Source organism: Eublepharis macularius, chromosome 8, assembly GCF_028583425.1.
Source record: "Eublepharis macularius isolate TG4126 chromosome 8, MPM_Emac_v1.0, whole genome shotgun sequence".
NCBI lineage: Eukaryota > Metazoa > Chordata > Lepidosauria > Squamata > Eublepharidae > Eublepharis > Eublepharis macularius.
The window spans coordinates 17,171,176-17,185,642 of record NC_072797.1 but is presented as its reverse complement, the minus strand read 5'-3'; the positions used below and the strand labels follow the sequence as shown (position 1 = coordinate 17,185,642).

Genomic DNA, 14,467 nt, shown 5'->3' with positions numbered 1-14,467 from the left:
ATCCAGGGGAACAGATCAGTTGTCATTCCGGGAGATCTCCAGTCACCACCTGTGGGTTACCAAACAAAGAAAGAGGATCTAAGGTGTGAAGTGAACAAAAAGGAAAAACACCATGTCTAATCACTGTGCAATTGAAACAAACGTCTATTGACTTTTCAGTGAATTGTTGTAAATTTATTATATTATCACTATTTTTATAACATTTTGGTAATGTGGTGTTTTTGGAAACGTAATTAAAAATAACAATCATATAATTACTTTACAAAAGAAGTCACCCACCTTTACAAAACATATACTGCAGATTCAATAGCGGTTTCCTTCAGTTGCACAGTGATTAGACATGGTGTTTTTTCCTTTTTGACTACCTGGAGGTTGGCAACCACAGCAGGACCTAACTGACTGTGCAGTCCTATGTGGAATTAGTCTATTGTTTAAAACTGGAACAACTCTGCACTGTGACTTACAATCAGGCACTGGTTTTTCATCATTCACCTGCTACTGCCCACTGAGGAAACAAAGTTATCACCAAATTCCCACCCACCCGACTTATAAGAAAATGTAGCAAATATAAAGAAAGTGCTCCGGAAAAGACAACTTCACAACTTCATTTATTGGTGAGGAGGGCCTAAGGTATATTTATGTATGATACTTTTTTCAGAAGACATGGGAGGGGAAATCTTTTATTTTGTAAGCTGCCTTGGGCAGGTTCCTGGAGAGGTGACATAAAAATATTGTAAATAAAATGAATAAATCTGGATCTGGGAACTGTATCCCAGTGTAAAATAATTGCCCTCTGTTGTCTGTCAGAAGCCATTAGAAGTGTGGAGGAGGGGCTGCCTGACATAAATGTCCCCCAGTTACACCCCCCTCCGTGTGTCTCCCTCAAGATTTGTAAATCACCTGGGGGGGGGGCAAGTGGCCCATATTCGAGGCCATTGCATGAGGTGATGTGCAGCTCTATTCCTCCCTTCTCCTTTGGGATTCTATTTATTTATTTATCACATTACATTTCTAGACCGCCCTCCCCGTCAGACGGGCTCTATGAGGATTGCAGGGCTTAGTTTCTAAAATTAGAGAGGATCGAAGTTCAGATTTTCCCGGAGAACATGTCTTTGGGCCTTATGTGGCCAAGTAAAGAATTGCTGGGGTGGGTGGAAGGCTCTTGGTACATGCCCAGAGGCACAAGGTGTTTTCTGGAAGTTCATTTCTTTGTTACTTGCCCTTCCCAGTTCCCTGCTTTATTCGAGGTGCCACATTGTAAGATGAACTGGGATTTAAAGAGGACTACGGCCAAAAGAGAGCCCCGTGCACACAGTGGTAAGCTGCAGTACTGCAGCCTGAGCTCTGCTCACGACTTGAGTTCAATCCTGGCGGAAGCCGGGTTCAGGTAGCCGGCTCAAGGTTGATTCAACCTTCCATCCTTCCGAAGTTGGTAAAATGAGTACCCAGTTTCCTGGGGGTAAAGTGTAGATGACTGGGGAAGGCAATGGCAAACCACCCCACAAAAAGTCTACCAAGAAAACGTCGTGATGCGACGTCCCCCCATGAGTCAGTAATGACTCTGTCTTTTACACCCCAAAAGACATTTCAGTCCCTCCCAGATTATACGTGCAGGCTAACGGAAAACTTAAGAGCCACAGAATGTTGATACTGAGTCCAGATGTTCGTTCATTCGTTTGTTCATTGTCCCTCTTTCTCCCTGACATTCAAGGTGGATTACACAGTAAAAGTCAATAGCTCAATGGATGGTACATTCAACAAACAATACAATAGGGTTTGGATTTGTTTGTGCGGCATGCATCTTGTGCTAGGGTTGCCTTTGCCCCTCACTTTGGAAAGGGCTCATTACAAGGGGGAATGCACAAGAATGCAGTTCTGGCGGTTCCCCAAAGAGGTCACATGTCAGGTGGCCCCGCCCACCTGACTCTCAGCCATTTTGGGCCCGTTTCAGCCTGGATTGGGGCCAAAACAGCCTGGATCGGGCCTCTGACAGGTGGTGGATCACTCTCCCGCTCAGCAGTGGCCCGATCCTGACCGTTTGGGCCCCCTGTTCAGCCATTTTCAGCCCCTTTTTGCCATTTTGGACCCAATTTTGGCCCTGAATGGCCAGGATTGGGTCCAAAACAACCAGGATAGGTGATGTCAGGGGTATGGCATATGCAAATCAATCATGCTAATGACACACTTCTGGTGTTGTCAAGGGGTGTGGCATATGCTAATTAGTTCCTCCAGCTCTTTTTCTACTAAATGACCCCTGGGAAATACAAACGAGGATCTGAATGTCAAACCAATCTGCACCCCAGTTTTTGGACTGCAACAATCAATACAAGTTGCTGCATGCTGTTGCTCAGTCCAAAATTTAGTTTGTACGCAATGCTCTCTCAAACAGGGTGCCCCGTCACTTACCCTGTGAACACCAATACAAGGCACTGGGATTCGAACTCAACCTGCTCCCAAATAAGTTTTTGACAGCAAGCAGCTTACAGGGAGACCAGTTGCCGGTGGCCTAGAAATATGATCTCGGGTTGGGGGGGGGGGGGTTTGAAAACCTATTTTAGGCTGCCATAGCCAAATCTCAGCTCGCTCAGCTTACATTGTTCTATTCTTTTTGAAGGATGGAGGCTCTCCTCGCGGAGAAAGCGGACTAAAAATCTAATAAATAAATGAATGAGTAATAAAACAGTGCTCAGTGGGTGACATTCTCTCTAGTAGGAATTTTCAACCAACCAGGCCTGCACAAATACACTTTCTCTGATTTAGCATGCTAGGAAACAGAAGGCAGTGGCCCAAGTAGCAGATTTCTGATGAGTAGCAGGTCGGATGCGTGCGCAGGGAGGGGTAGTGATGCAGCACATCTCTGTGTACACCACATTTCTTCCCTGGGTCCCTGTCTCTGGGATTCTGGTCTCCCAGGTCAGGACTAGAGGTCAGATCTTTTTGTAGTGTGGCAGCGAGCATTCTTCTGCATTGTGGCTCCCAAACAAAAGTCGAGTCATTAAGAAGAGGTGGCGTATCTGCACTCTCCTATCTGATAGAGACTACTCTGAGGTTCAGGCAGGCCAAATCTGAAAATGACAATACAGATTGGGCTTGTTAGCATCCAGGTGGGACCTGGAGTTCTCCTGAAATTCCAACTGATCTCCATGCTACAGCGATCAGTTTCCCTGGAGGAAATGGTAGCTTTGGAGGGTGGATTCTACACAAGGCTTGTTGCTTAAGAAAGAAAAAATGTCCTTTTATTAAGATGGAACTCCACACTGAGAAATGAAAGTAGGCTAAGAAAGAAAAGAGTAAGAGTCCAGTTGCACGTATAAGACTAACAAAATCTGAAGAAGTGAGCTGTGACTAACACAAGCTCATACCCTACCACAAATTTTGTTAGTCTTATAGGTGCTACTGGACTCTTGCCCTTTTCCACTGCTACAGACAGACTAACACGGCTACCTATCTTGATCTATCTCCATGGAAGGCTAAGATGGCAAGAGATTGCCGAGAGCAGGACTTGTCCTTATGGTGGTTGGAGAAAGAAGTAGGAAGAGGTAGCATTAGGTGGAAGGAAGGAAGCTGAGAACAGCATCCTGGGTAAACAAAGAGATAGCAGCAGAGCAGTCAAGAGGAAGGATGCAGAGTAGGGGTCCCCCCAACCTTTTTGAGCCTGCAGGTACATTAGGAATTCTGACACTGGGTGCCAGAGGAGATGGAGCCAAACACAAAATGGCTGCCAGGGGAGATGGAGCAAACTACAAAATGGCTGCCAGGGGAGATGGAGCCAACCACAATATATCAGACAGTGAGGTTACACATTAATAGTAACTCTTCAACATCTGGCCCCACCCACTTTCATTAAAACACTTTGTGGGCACCAGGAAAGGTGTCATCAGTTACTGTGGTCCTCATGGATGCCATGTTGGGCACCCCAATACAGTACTTGTGCACATGGTACAAAGAGACTTGGCACAGTCCTTCATTTCCAACAAGTAGATGGATAGATAGACACACACACAGAAAGCACATTGTGGTACAGCATACTGTTGAAACTGTACTCCCAGCAATTTTTCTTCTTCCTTTGTGAGATGCTCTGCCTTTTGTCTGTATTTGTGACAGATAGATGGACTATAAGAAAATTTCAGAGGAGTTGTCTAGGAAAATGCTGGCATACATCAAGGATTCATCAGGATGGAAAGAGATAAAAACAGGAGTAAGTGGAATTCCTCCTTTTAAAGGCAATCTCTCTCTTGTAAGTAAGTCCCCAGCAGTTAGAGTCTCTCTACGCAAGACACTTTGGTGTGTGTTCGTCAAATGTAGGGAGATGTAATGTTAGCCGGGCAGTGTAGTTTTAAAGGACAGAGTCGGCGAAGATTGCTCCTCAGAGGGTTTTTTAATTTCATCTTCACCTCCCTGAAGGCTCTATCAGTTTCACCTCTCCGGTCTAAAACTGGATGGGATGGCAACCAGAGGGCAGCCAGGAATGGAAATGGGCTGGAGCTGCCTTCCAGAGCCATGCTTGGACCTGGAGAGGTTATAATGGGCTGAGGTTTCCCTTCTGGCATTTCACAGCCCCGTCACACAGCTCCAGTGTCTAACAAAGCCTTTGCCCTGCCGTCAGCTCTGTCTTTTTAAACTACCCTTCCCAGCTACCATTGCATCTCCTGACACATGTTCTTCACATGTCAGATGTCTTGTGTAGAGAGACTCTCAATAGAGTACATAAGTTTTAACATTTTAAAGTGCTCTATGCCTACATTAATTATCTGTTCTTCAAAATGAGGAGAAAAAAACTCTTATTTTTTGGTAAAGTTTTCAGTCTGGTAACTGGGAAAGAATTCTTATTTGCCGCTGGTTGGTCAGAGTGGTTCTTTGAAGCTACTTAGAAACCAGCCTTTTAGTTGCCACACACGAAGAAATAACCACTTTACATCTAAAAATGTTTAATTCTGCAATTAAATTCCTAGCGTTTCTGAAATAGAAGCATTTGATTGTTGCTTTCTTTCCTTTCTCATCCACCTGAGAAACTTATTTCGGTGTCAGTAAGACCTTCTGCGGACTACCCAGGAAATATGTAAGTACCTCAGCTTCGCTTTCAGTGTGATAAGTGGAGACTTTTCTTCCCCGCAAACAGTATCCATGCACAAAGCAGATAAGAAAGGCCCTTCAGTTTCTGAGGATTGTTGAAGACAAAGACCGTAATCATTCAGACTAGTCACTCCCACTCTTGAGGGACACCTGAGAATTGTAGCGGAAACACCTTAAAGATACCTTAAAGACTCGATTTAGTTCTACACGGAGGCGCATTCCCTCTTTTGCTCTCATTTCATTTTCAGAAGGAATGGAGACTCTGCATGTGGATTTTCTCCATTTCACCTCTCACATATGGCATTTCTTCTCCCCTTGCCACTGGCAGGTTTTTGCCGTTTTTTTAAAAAAAATGGTAGTAGTATAATTGCTATTAGGTGTGGCCAAGTTGCCTGCTATGGCACACAGCCTCCCGTCCTCATGCTCCTGTCTCCTTCCGCTGCTCAGTGCAACAGTGGGAGCAAAAATGGGAAAAGAAAAAGAATCACAGCATCAAATGACGTTCTAGGACTTCCCCCAATCTCTATGGTATTTACCATAGAGATTGGAGAAATTCCTAGAGCATTGCTTAGTACAATGATGTGACTTCAGGGTCTTCACCCAGAAATGTCATAGCTATGTTGAGGTATGCTCCCCATCCCCATGCCCTGCCTCCCCAAAGTCGTTATATATATTGCTATAAACACTGTAGCAGTAATACTCTACTAATTTTAAAAACTGACAAAAAGCCTTCCAGTGGTGGTTGGGAGAATGGCAGGCAGAACTGGAAATGGTGCCAGATTGATGTAAGCAGAAGGGGGTGGAAATCTGTACCTTTCCATCTACATGGATCCCAAACCTGCTCTGAGTCCCATATTCCCAGAGAAACTGTACCCAAGAAAGGTCGCTTCCACATGGAGACAATTCTCTGTGTAGCTCCTGCTGTGTTTGTGGTGGCAATGGTGCATGCACACAGCTGTTTCCCCAGCACTTTTGCTTGCCTCTGCCCCTACCTCCCCATAGCTGTTATTTCCCCTCTGCCACTGCAGGGCTTCTTCATGATTTTAAAAACAGATTGCTGTAATGCAATAATGTCATAATTATCTATTGTAATAATGTATCAATTCCAAGCTTTTTTTGGAAAAAAAAGTCCCGAGCCCTTTTCCTTGAGAAGTTATAAGGGGGAATGTGCAGGCATACATGTTGCTCTACAACATCACAAGAAAGAGAACTAGAGACTTACTATGTAAAAAATGAAAGTTGAGGTCGAAACTAGTACGTTGTTAGAAAAAGTTGTTACAACATGATGGCACTATAGCTATTTGTCCTAAAATCTCTATGGTGGTGGAAGAAATGGCAGCCATGACAGCTGAGTTAATAAAAATGGTGTCAGCATGGGTGGAACTTGCGAAAACGCTCACCTTCCCCTCCCGACAGCATCCAAAGGCAATTTGACTGCGACCTTTCCCAAAAGATCATACCAAGCCAGGTTTGGGAAAGATTGCAGGAAAGGGGGGAAATACAGAAGCAGAATGAATCAAGGACGATGTCACGAGGATGCCAAGGCACAGAATAACATCCATGTGGAAACAGTCCGTGTTAAGGAAACGATGCAGCAAAGCTGGGGGGAAACCAGAAGGTAAATAGGCTGCGTGAAAATGTGTATAGAAGCCTCTCAAAAAAACACTGCAGTCTGGGGAGGAACTCAGACCGAGAGCTTTGCAGAAGCAACCTAACAGCGTAAGATTCCATGGCCTGAAGCTCACTTCATCAGATGCATGAAGTGAATCAGGGTAGAATTAATTAATGCCTAGTATTTTTCATCTTGGGGTCTTGTTTAACTTCTTACTTGCTTTGCTTAACAGAAAACTGTAGAAATATCAAATATTTAACTTTTAGGTTTTTTAAGAAAATATTAACATTTTGTTTTTTTCCTTATGGCCCATAAGACTTAAGAGTCTCTTTACAGGAGACATCTTACACAGGGACGCTAAGTGTAGGAGGATGCAGTGTTAGCCAGGAAGCGTAGTTTTAAAAGATAGAGCCAAAAGCTCTGTCAGTTTCACCTCTCTACACCAGGGTAGTTTTAAAAGATAGCTGGCGGAGATCGCTCCTCAGAGGGCTTGTTAATTTCATCTTCTCTTCCCGAAGGGGAGGTGAAATTGACAGAGCCTTCTGGGGCAGTAACGCCATTTCCCCCACTAAAATATCCCCCTCCAGTTGCTGTTAGTTGTGGTGTAAGGTTTCCAGCTCTCCTCTGGCAAACCTCAGGAGCAATTTGTGATGTCACATCCAGAGCACCCAGAAGTGACATCACTGTGATGTTCTAGGAATTCTCCCAGTCTCTATGGTCTTTCCCTTTGTCTCTCTTGCACTGAAAGTGAACATGCCCCAGCATACTTTGCAAGGCATGAGGTGTGCCATGACAGGTGCTCAACAGTTCCTTGGCAAGAGAAATGGTAGCGGGTGGGGTTGTATGTTCCTAACCCTGTTTAAAATTCATGGGTTTTTTTTTTAAAGCTTATCTCATGAATCTTCAAATGCTTTTTAAAATCCTGGAATTTCTACATTTGGGATAAATTGTGAGGCTTCACATAGCTGTCTCTACAATGAGATGAAGCCGTCCGTGGCCTCGGGCAGCAGATTTTGAGGGTGTCTCACCCACATGCGTATCATTGCAGCTATGCCATTGCCCACCCAGGAGCAGCGTAACTCATGTTCCTTCCCTCTTGATTATTCACAGACCTCTTTCAAGACAATGTGGTAGGCAGCATGTACCCAATAGGGCTTACCTGACTCTCATATCTTGGGAAGCCCAGTTGGGTATCCATAGCTTGCGATGCTATCTTTTAAAATGCCTGCGGAAACCAGGGGGAAGGTCCAGGGGGGCGGTGAGGGTAGTGGTGGGATATAAAGATGCAGGGGGCAGCTGCAAGGCAAGGGGCAGGGGCAGCTGGGGGTGGCACTGGGGGTGATGTCTCTTATTGAAACATTAATGGCTGTAGGAAGTTAGTTCTTCCCAGGGCTTTTTTTCAGCAGGAACACGGTGGAACGGAGTTCCGGCACCTCTTGAAAATGGTCACATGGCCGGTGGCCCCGCCCCCTGATCTCCAGACAGAGGGGAGTTGGCAATCTCAACTCCCCTCTGTTTGGAGATCAGGGGGCGGGGCCACCAGCCATGTGACCATTTTCACTGAAGGCAATTTAAACTTTTAAAAACTCCCCCCTTGTTCCAGCTGACCCAAAGTGACATCATTGTGCGGTCCTGAGTTCTATCACTGAGTTCCTCCACCTCTTTTCCCAGAAAAAAAGCCCTGGTTCTTCCCACCCCTTATACAAACCAAATGACTTATTTCTATATCGGATCCAGATATCGTGTGGAAGCCACAATGGAGCAACCAGCTGAAAAAATCTTTCCGTTTATGTACCTTCCTGAGCATCGTACCAAGTGGGACAAATCATTGCAGTCGTACAAGATTATAGAAACACTGGATCAGGTGATTCGGAGCTTTAGAACAAGGATGCTTTGGTATATATTTTCCACAGCCTAAACTTGGTTTTAGGCTCATTGGTGGGGTTGAAATGGGTAATGGACTTTAGTGCCTTATATTACTGTACAAAAGTGGTTTCAGGTGGGTAGCCATGTTGGTTGGTAGTAGAAGAGGAAAATTCAGGTGCACTAGCACCTTAAAGACCAACTAGATTTCCTGGTATGAGCTCAATCTACTTGGCCTTTAAGGTACTACTGGACCCGACTCTTGCTCTTGTACAGATGTGAAAACGGTCATATGTCACAGCTCTCTACCAGTCACTAAAACTGAACCTGTCAACATGATAAAGCATTTAGCCTACTCAGCAGCAAATGGGCACGCACTCTGAGACAAGCCATTTCTGAAGGTATGGCTCAGTGGAACCTCCATGTACCGATGCAGTATATCCCTGGGCCAGAATGGTATGTTCCCAGGCCACTTCATGCTTTCATGCACTGATTCTCTGGGAAATGGCTTCAGGACAAGGTGCTTGGCAGGCAGAAGAAACGGATGTTGGGTAAGAAGTGAAGCCCATTTCTTACTGCCCACTCCCCTAAAGACCAAAGCTCAGTGGCAGAGCAGCTGTTTTGTACTGTGTCCTAGATTCAGTCAGTGCCCTTTTCAAGGATCTCTGGTTTAAAAAAAAAAAAAGGATCGGTAAGATTTCTGACAGATTCTGCAGAGTCACTGCTAGAATGCTGGCCTGCATGATCAAATGGTCTGACTCTCTATAAGGCATTTTCATCTGCAACTCCCCCCCCCCCCCCAACAGCTACTTTTCCTGCATATGTTGTTCCAGATACAGGTTTTCATGATGTTCTAGGAAACTGTGAGAACCCAACATTGTGATCATTTTAAATAGATGTTAGAGGGTTTTATTTATTTATTTATTAAACTTCTATACCGCCCTCCCTGCAAGCGGGCTCAGGGTGGGTCACAACAGTAAAATGTAATTTACATTAAAACTTCAACAAAACCACAGAATTCCTGTTAACACCACCCCTAGACACCCCATTCCTGCCAATAATACACAAAGGGGTGGGCAATGAGGCCTTCCAGTTAAGCTATAACTCATATGGGGGGCCAGATGATCACACGCCCCCCCCCCCAATCAGAGGCCGGTTGGGAGGCTTTCCGGATGACTATTGGACCAGCCTCAACCATATGCCTGGTAGAACATCTCAGTCTTGCTAAAGTTGGTTGTCTAGGGTGGGTTTTGTACATATATTTAGAAGGGGGACTAAGTTGTGTTAGTTGAAATTGTAAAACAAGACTTTGTTGTTTGGAAAGAATGGGTATATGTCAGGTTGCATGTGAGGCTCTGCAACCTCCCCTTTTATAATATTGGGTAGGAGAAGAGAGACTTGACCCTTGAAGAATGACAGTTGGCAAGTGAAAAATTGCTGTTGATGAATGACAGCTATGAATATAGGGGTGAAGAAAAGGGTGTAATGAAGAGACTCTCTACATGAGGTGCCTCAGCGCATGATCTTCAAGTGTAAAGGAGATGCAGTGTTAACTGGGAAGCATAGTTGAAAAAGACAGAGCCAGCGGAGATCGCTCCTCAGAGGATAATTTCATCTTCACCTCCCAGAAGGCTCTGTCAATTTCACCTCTCCAGTCTATTTGTTAATTTCATCTTCACCTCCCAGAGGGCTCTGTCAATTTCACCTCCCCAGTCTAAAACTGGGTGGGATCACAACCAGAGGGCAGCGGAAAATGGAAATGGGCTGGAGCTGCCTTCCAGAGCTGGGCTCGGACCTGGGGAGATTATAATGGGCTGCGGTTTCCCTTCTGGCATTTCACAGCCCCTTCACACAACTCCAGTGTACAGCAAAGCCTTTGTCCTGCCGCCGGGTCTGTCTTTTTAAACTACCCTTCCCGGCTAACATTGCATCTCCCGACATGGTCTTCACATGTCACATGTCTCATGAAGAGAGACTCGAAGTACTGGCAATTAGAAGGAAGAAAGTTTTTACTGTTAGAAGACTATACAAAACAAAACAAAAAAATTACAGAGGAGTTAGCCGTGTTAGTCTGTAGTAGCAAAATAGTAAGTAGTAGTAGCAAAATGCATCTGACGAAGAGAACTGTGGTTCTCGAAAGCTTATGCCACAGTAAAGTTGGTTAGTCTTTAAGGTGCTACTGGACTCTTTGCTATTTTGTTACTACAGACTCACATGGCTAACTCCTCTGGATCTACACTCAGAAACGTGATGTGACAAATAGAGCTTTTAATAAGACTTGAACATTTAATTATACAAAAAGTGGAACTTTGTGAAGTCGTCTATGGCACTTGTGGAATGCCTTTTGACAGATGAGCGCTAACTCTTGACGCGAGAGAGCAATGCATGCAGTGTTTAGATACTGGAACTGGGAAATCCAGATTCAGATGCCTTCTGGATCCACTCCTTCACAGGTTCAGTGAAAATAAAACCTTGGGGTGGGTGGGGATGCAATAGAAAGGAGGTAGAGATAGCTGGTAAGGGAGAGGGCAGTGAAACTCCCTATCTAAATCCACTACGCATGGAAAATTTAGTTAGTGCACTTTAGCAAGGTGCCTCAGGCCATTTTACCACAAGGACTGTGCCCTGATAACGAGTTTACAGACACTACTAACTAGCATGCCGATACAACAGAGTTAAAACAGGGCCTCGTCCCCTCTATATACCTTCTTTAGATGTCTACTGATTGAGCCTTCAAAATTCGGAGCAGCAAATTCAGAAAAGATGCTTTAGTTTTTATTGCAATCTGTTACAAACTCCAAAGTCACATTTTAGGATTTTTAATCTAATCTAAAGCCAGTAAAGAAGCTTTATGAGGTTGTGGCAGGTAGGAAAAGCAGCTGAAGCTCTTCCCACGGCTACTGGATCATCCCGTGAAGAGTCAACAGAGGGATATGAAAAGACAACTCCCCCCCCCCCCGAAACTTCATCCTGAGCCCCTGGAGGAAGAGCAACAGATACTCAAGTGCTTGGCAGAAACCGGAAGCAGCGGGAGATACTTTAAGCTCGTTGTCAGTTGCCCACAGACTCAAAAACTAAGAGCCCCTTTTGACAATTTAAGATCCAATCTGGGCATTTTGGGGTAATGAAATTTAACACCAGAATTTTGAATCTGTTTTTGTGGAAGCCAGTCCCCGGGGGATTTCAGTGGGATAGAACCCTGACACCCTGTTGATTTGTCGCAGGATGCTTTTGTTTATGGTTTGATACATTTTTTAAAAAATTTAATTGCAGGACACTGCTATTTATTACAGCGTTACCCACAGTTTTGGCTTGGGGCTGGTTCCACCGAGGGATTTTGTCTACCTTACGCATATTAAAAAATACAATGGTCTTCTTACTACAAATTGTAAGTAATCATGACTCCTTGGGAACAGTTTAAGGAATGAATGGGTATGTGTGCATGAATTAAATAGATGTGGATTACCCCTTGCTGAAATGTCCCACTGAGATTGACTCCAGGTCAGCTGTTGGTTCTGTGGTGGCAGCTAGAATTGGGGGAGGGGAGGACATGACTCCCGTCCTTTCCACACAGCACACTTTAAGGCACCGTTGTGTATTCACGCTGACCAGTGCTGAATTGGCCTGGGCTCCCGACATTCTGCACTGCACGACCTCAAGGCGATTTGGTGTCTGCTGACAAGTTGAGATGTGTCTGTTTGACACCGCCATTTGTGGGTCCTAGAGCCTATGTCACTTTTTAAAATTTTTGCACAAGTTGCAATGTTGGAGCCCATTCTCTGCCCCTGCCCCTGTATTTGCTGATTGGACCCGCTGGAGAGGCAGTTAGTGGCAGAGTTATGGGGGGGAAGCATGTACTTTTCGCACTTGTTCCACTCTCATTTACTTTTTTTTTAAGCCAGGAAGGAGTCATAATGTTGCTGCTTCATTCACTTCCTTTAAAAGCCAGGAAAGTGTAAAAAGGCTGGGAAAAGGAAAGCGGGGGGGGGGGGAGTGCAGTTAGGGACTAAGACTTTTGCACACACATAAGATGCATTAGCAGCGACTCAGACGCAGCTTCAAGAAAAAGTCACGGTATGTCTGCGGGGGTGGGGGTGGGGACTTGGGGAAAGACGGACAATATTCGATTCTGCGCCCCCTGACTCGTTTGCACATGCGGAACTCTGGAGATCACGGGAAGCAGAATGGAAACTGAACCGCTGCAAAATAACCATGCGGAAAGGGCCTCTTGTGTGGGTGGGTGGAGACACATTGGTGATTAATCATAGGCAGTTTTCAGTGGTCACTATGCTGCAGGTGTCATTTTGAGAAATCAGAGATTACATTCAAATCAATACGCTCGCTCTCCTGTTTTGTAGCTACCAGTGTGGAACATCCCAAATATCCTCCGACTTCCTCTTGCATTCGCGGTCAAGCCTATCCTTCCAGTTATGCATGTTATCCCTTACCAGAGTAAGTGTTTATAGGCCATAGTGCAGAAAAAGTGATGCATTATCACAACAGCTTCCGGACGGAAGACTTCTTTACAACCAATCTGAGTTTTACAGACGTTGTGAATGCTACCAAGCTATCAATACTCTTTCCACCGCAGTGCTTGCTGGCCAGCATTCAATATACCATTGAAGCGGTATATTGGCCAGAGTAGGGCTCCCCAACGTAGTGCCCGTGGGCACAACTGTGCTTGCTGTCAACTCTTCTGGTGCCTGCCAAATGTTTTTTTAGGAAAAGGGTGGGGCCAGGTGGGGCTTTTGCCAATCATGGCTTCTGATTAGCTGTGCAGATTTTTAAAAACAGGAACAGAAACTGCTTCCACAGCACAAGGGCCTTCATTGGGTGACTGAAGGTGAGCGGTAGCAACCATTTTGTGGCTGGCTCTGTCTCCTGCAGCTGCCGGTTTGTGGCAGCCATTTTGTTGCTGCGCCCACCACACTGTGTCAGAATTCCAAATGTGCCCACAGGCTCAAAAAGGTTGGGGAGCCCTGGGCCAGAAGATTGAACTCTAATTCAGTAGACCATTTCACCCACCCCTCTTTTTCAGCTATACCACTGTCTTTCTCCCCAGTTCCCTCTCTTCGTGCCTATCCACCTGTCCCCCATGTTGGGTCTGTGGTTGAGGGATGGCAGAAGCTCCTGCTCCACCTTGTCCACCTGCCCAATTTCAGTGCTGGTGCCTCAGAGGCAGTTTTAGTGGGGGAGTAGAGGCACTGCCCCTCGCCCTCCTTCAGCGATGCTGCCTCATAGGTGTGTGTGTGTGTGGGGGGGCAACAGTGAAGGGTGGCGGAGGCTCCTCCTTGCCAACTTACTTTCCTTAAACACTGCTACCTTAGCTATGGTTGCGGCAGTGAAGGGGGGATGTAATCAGAGGTTCACCTGGTCAACTCACACACCTCCAGTGAGGCCACCTCAGCAACTGCAGGGGAAGAGAAGAATCCCAGCATAAAGTTGTCCGCTTAAGCACAGACAATTGCTCTATTTTGGGGGGGGGGAGTTTATTGAAAAAGAACTTTTAAAGTTTCAGATTTTTCTGCAGACCTGGCTGGTCCCCCCCCCCTTGCAAGTTTGGAGAAACATCTCCTGAGAATGTGGCCCCAGCCAACCAATTTAAGAATCCGCAGATGGGGCCATGTTGAGAACTAGAGATGCTGATTATGAAATGCAGGCTAATAGTAGGGGAAAGACATTTGGTGGGCCATGTGAAGATGCCAGCTAGCCTGGAGGTTACCTCATGAGGAGAAGTCGTCTTATTAACAAAATAATTACTTCGCTTTCAGAAATCCAAAACACTGCAGGATGATGGCGATTGTCCAGGTGGACTTAGGAGGAATGCTGCTTCCTTCCATAGTACAGTCAGTTTTGCCGACGAGCCTCATGAACTTGGTCACAGACTGCAGAGCTGGAATTAAAACACTGAAGGAATAA

General features: G+C 45.5%; 1 protein-coding gene across 1 annotated transcript; it reads left to right on the top strand.

Annotated features, from left to right (window-relative positions):
- The first annotated feature begins 4,108 nt into the window (after positions 1-4,108).
- STARD6 (StAR related lipid transfer domain containing 6) lies at positions 4,109-14,467 on the top strand. Its single transcript, XM_054986646.1, has 6 exons — positions 4,109-4,198; positions 5,010-5,059; positions 8,423-8,549; positions 11,822-11,936; positions 12,907-13,000; positions 14,320-14,467. The coding sequence occupies exons 1-6, from the start codon at positions 4,109-4,111 to the stop codon at positions 14,465-14,467; spliced, it is 624 nt and encodes a 207-aa protein (XP_054842621.1).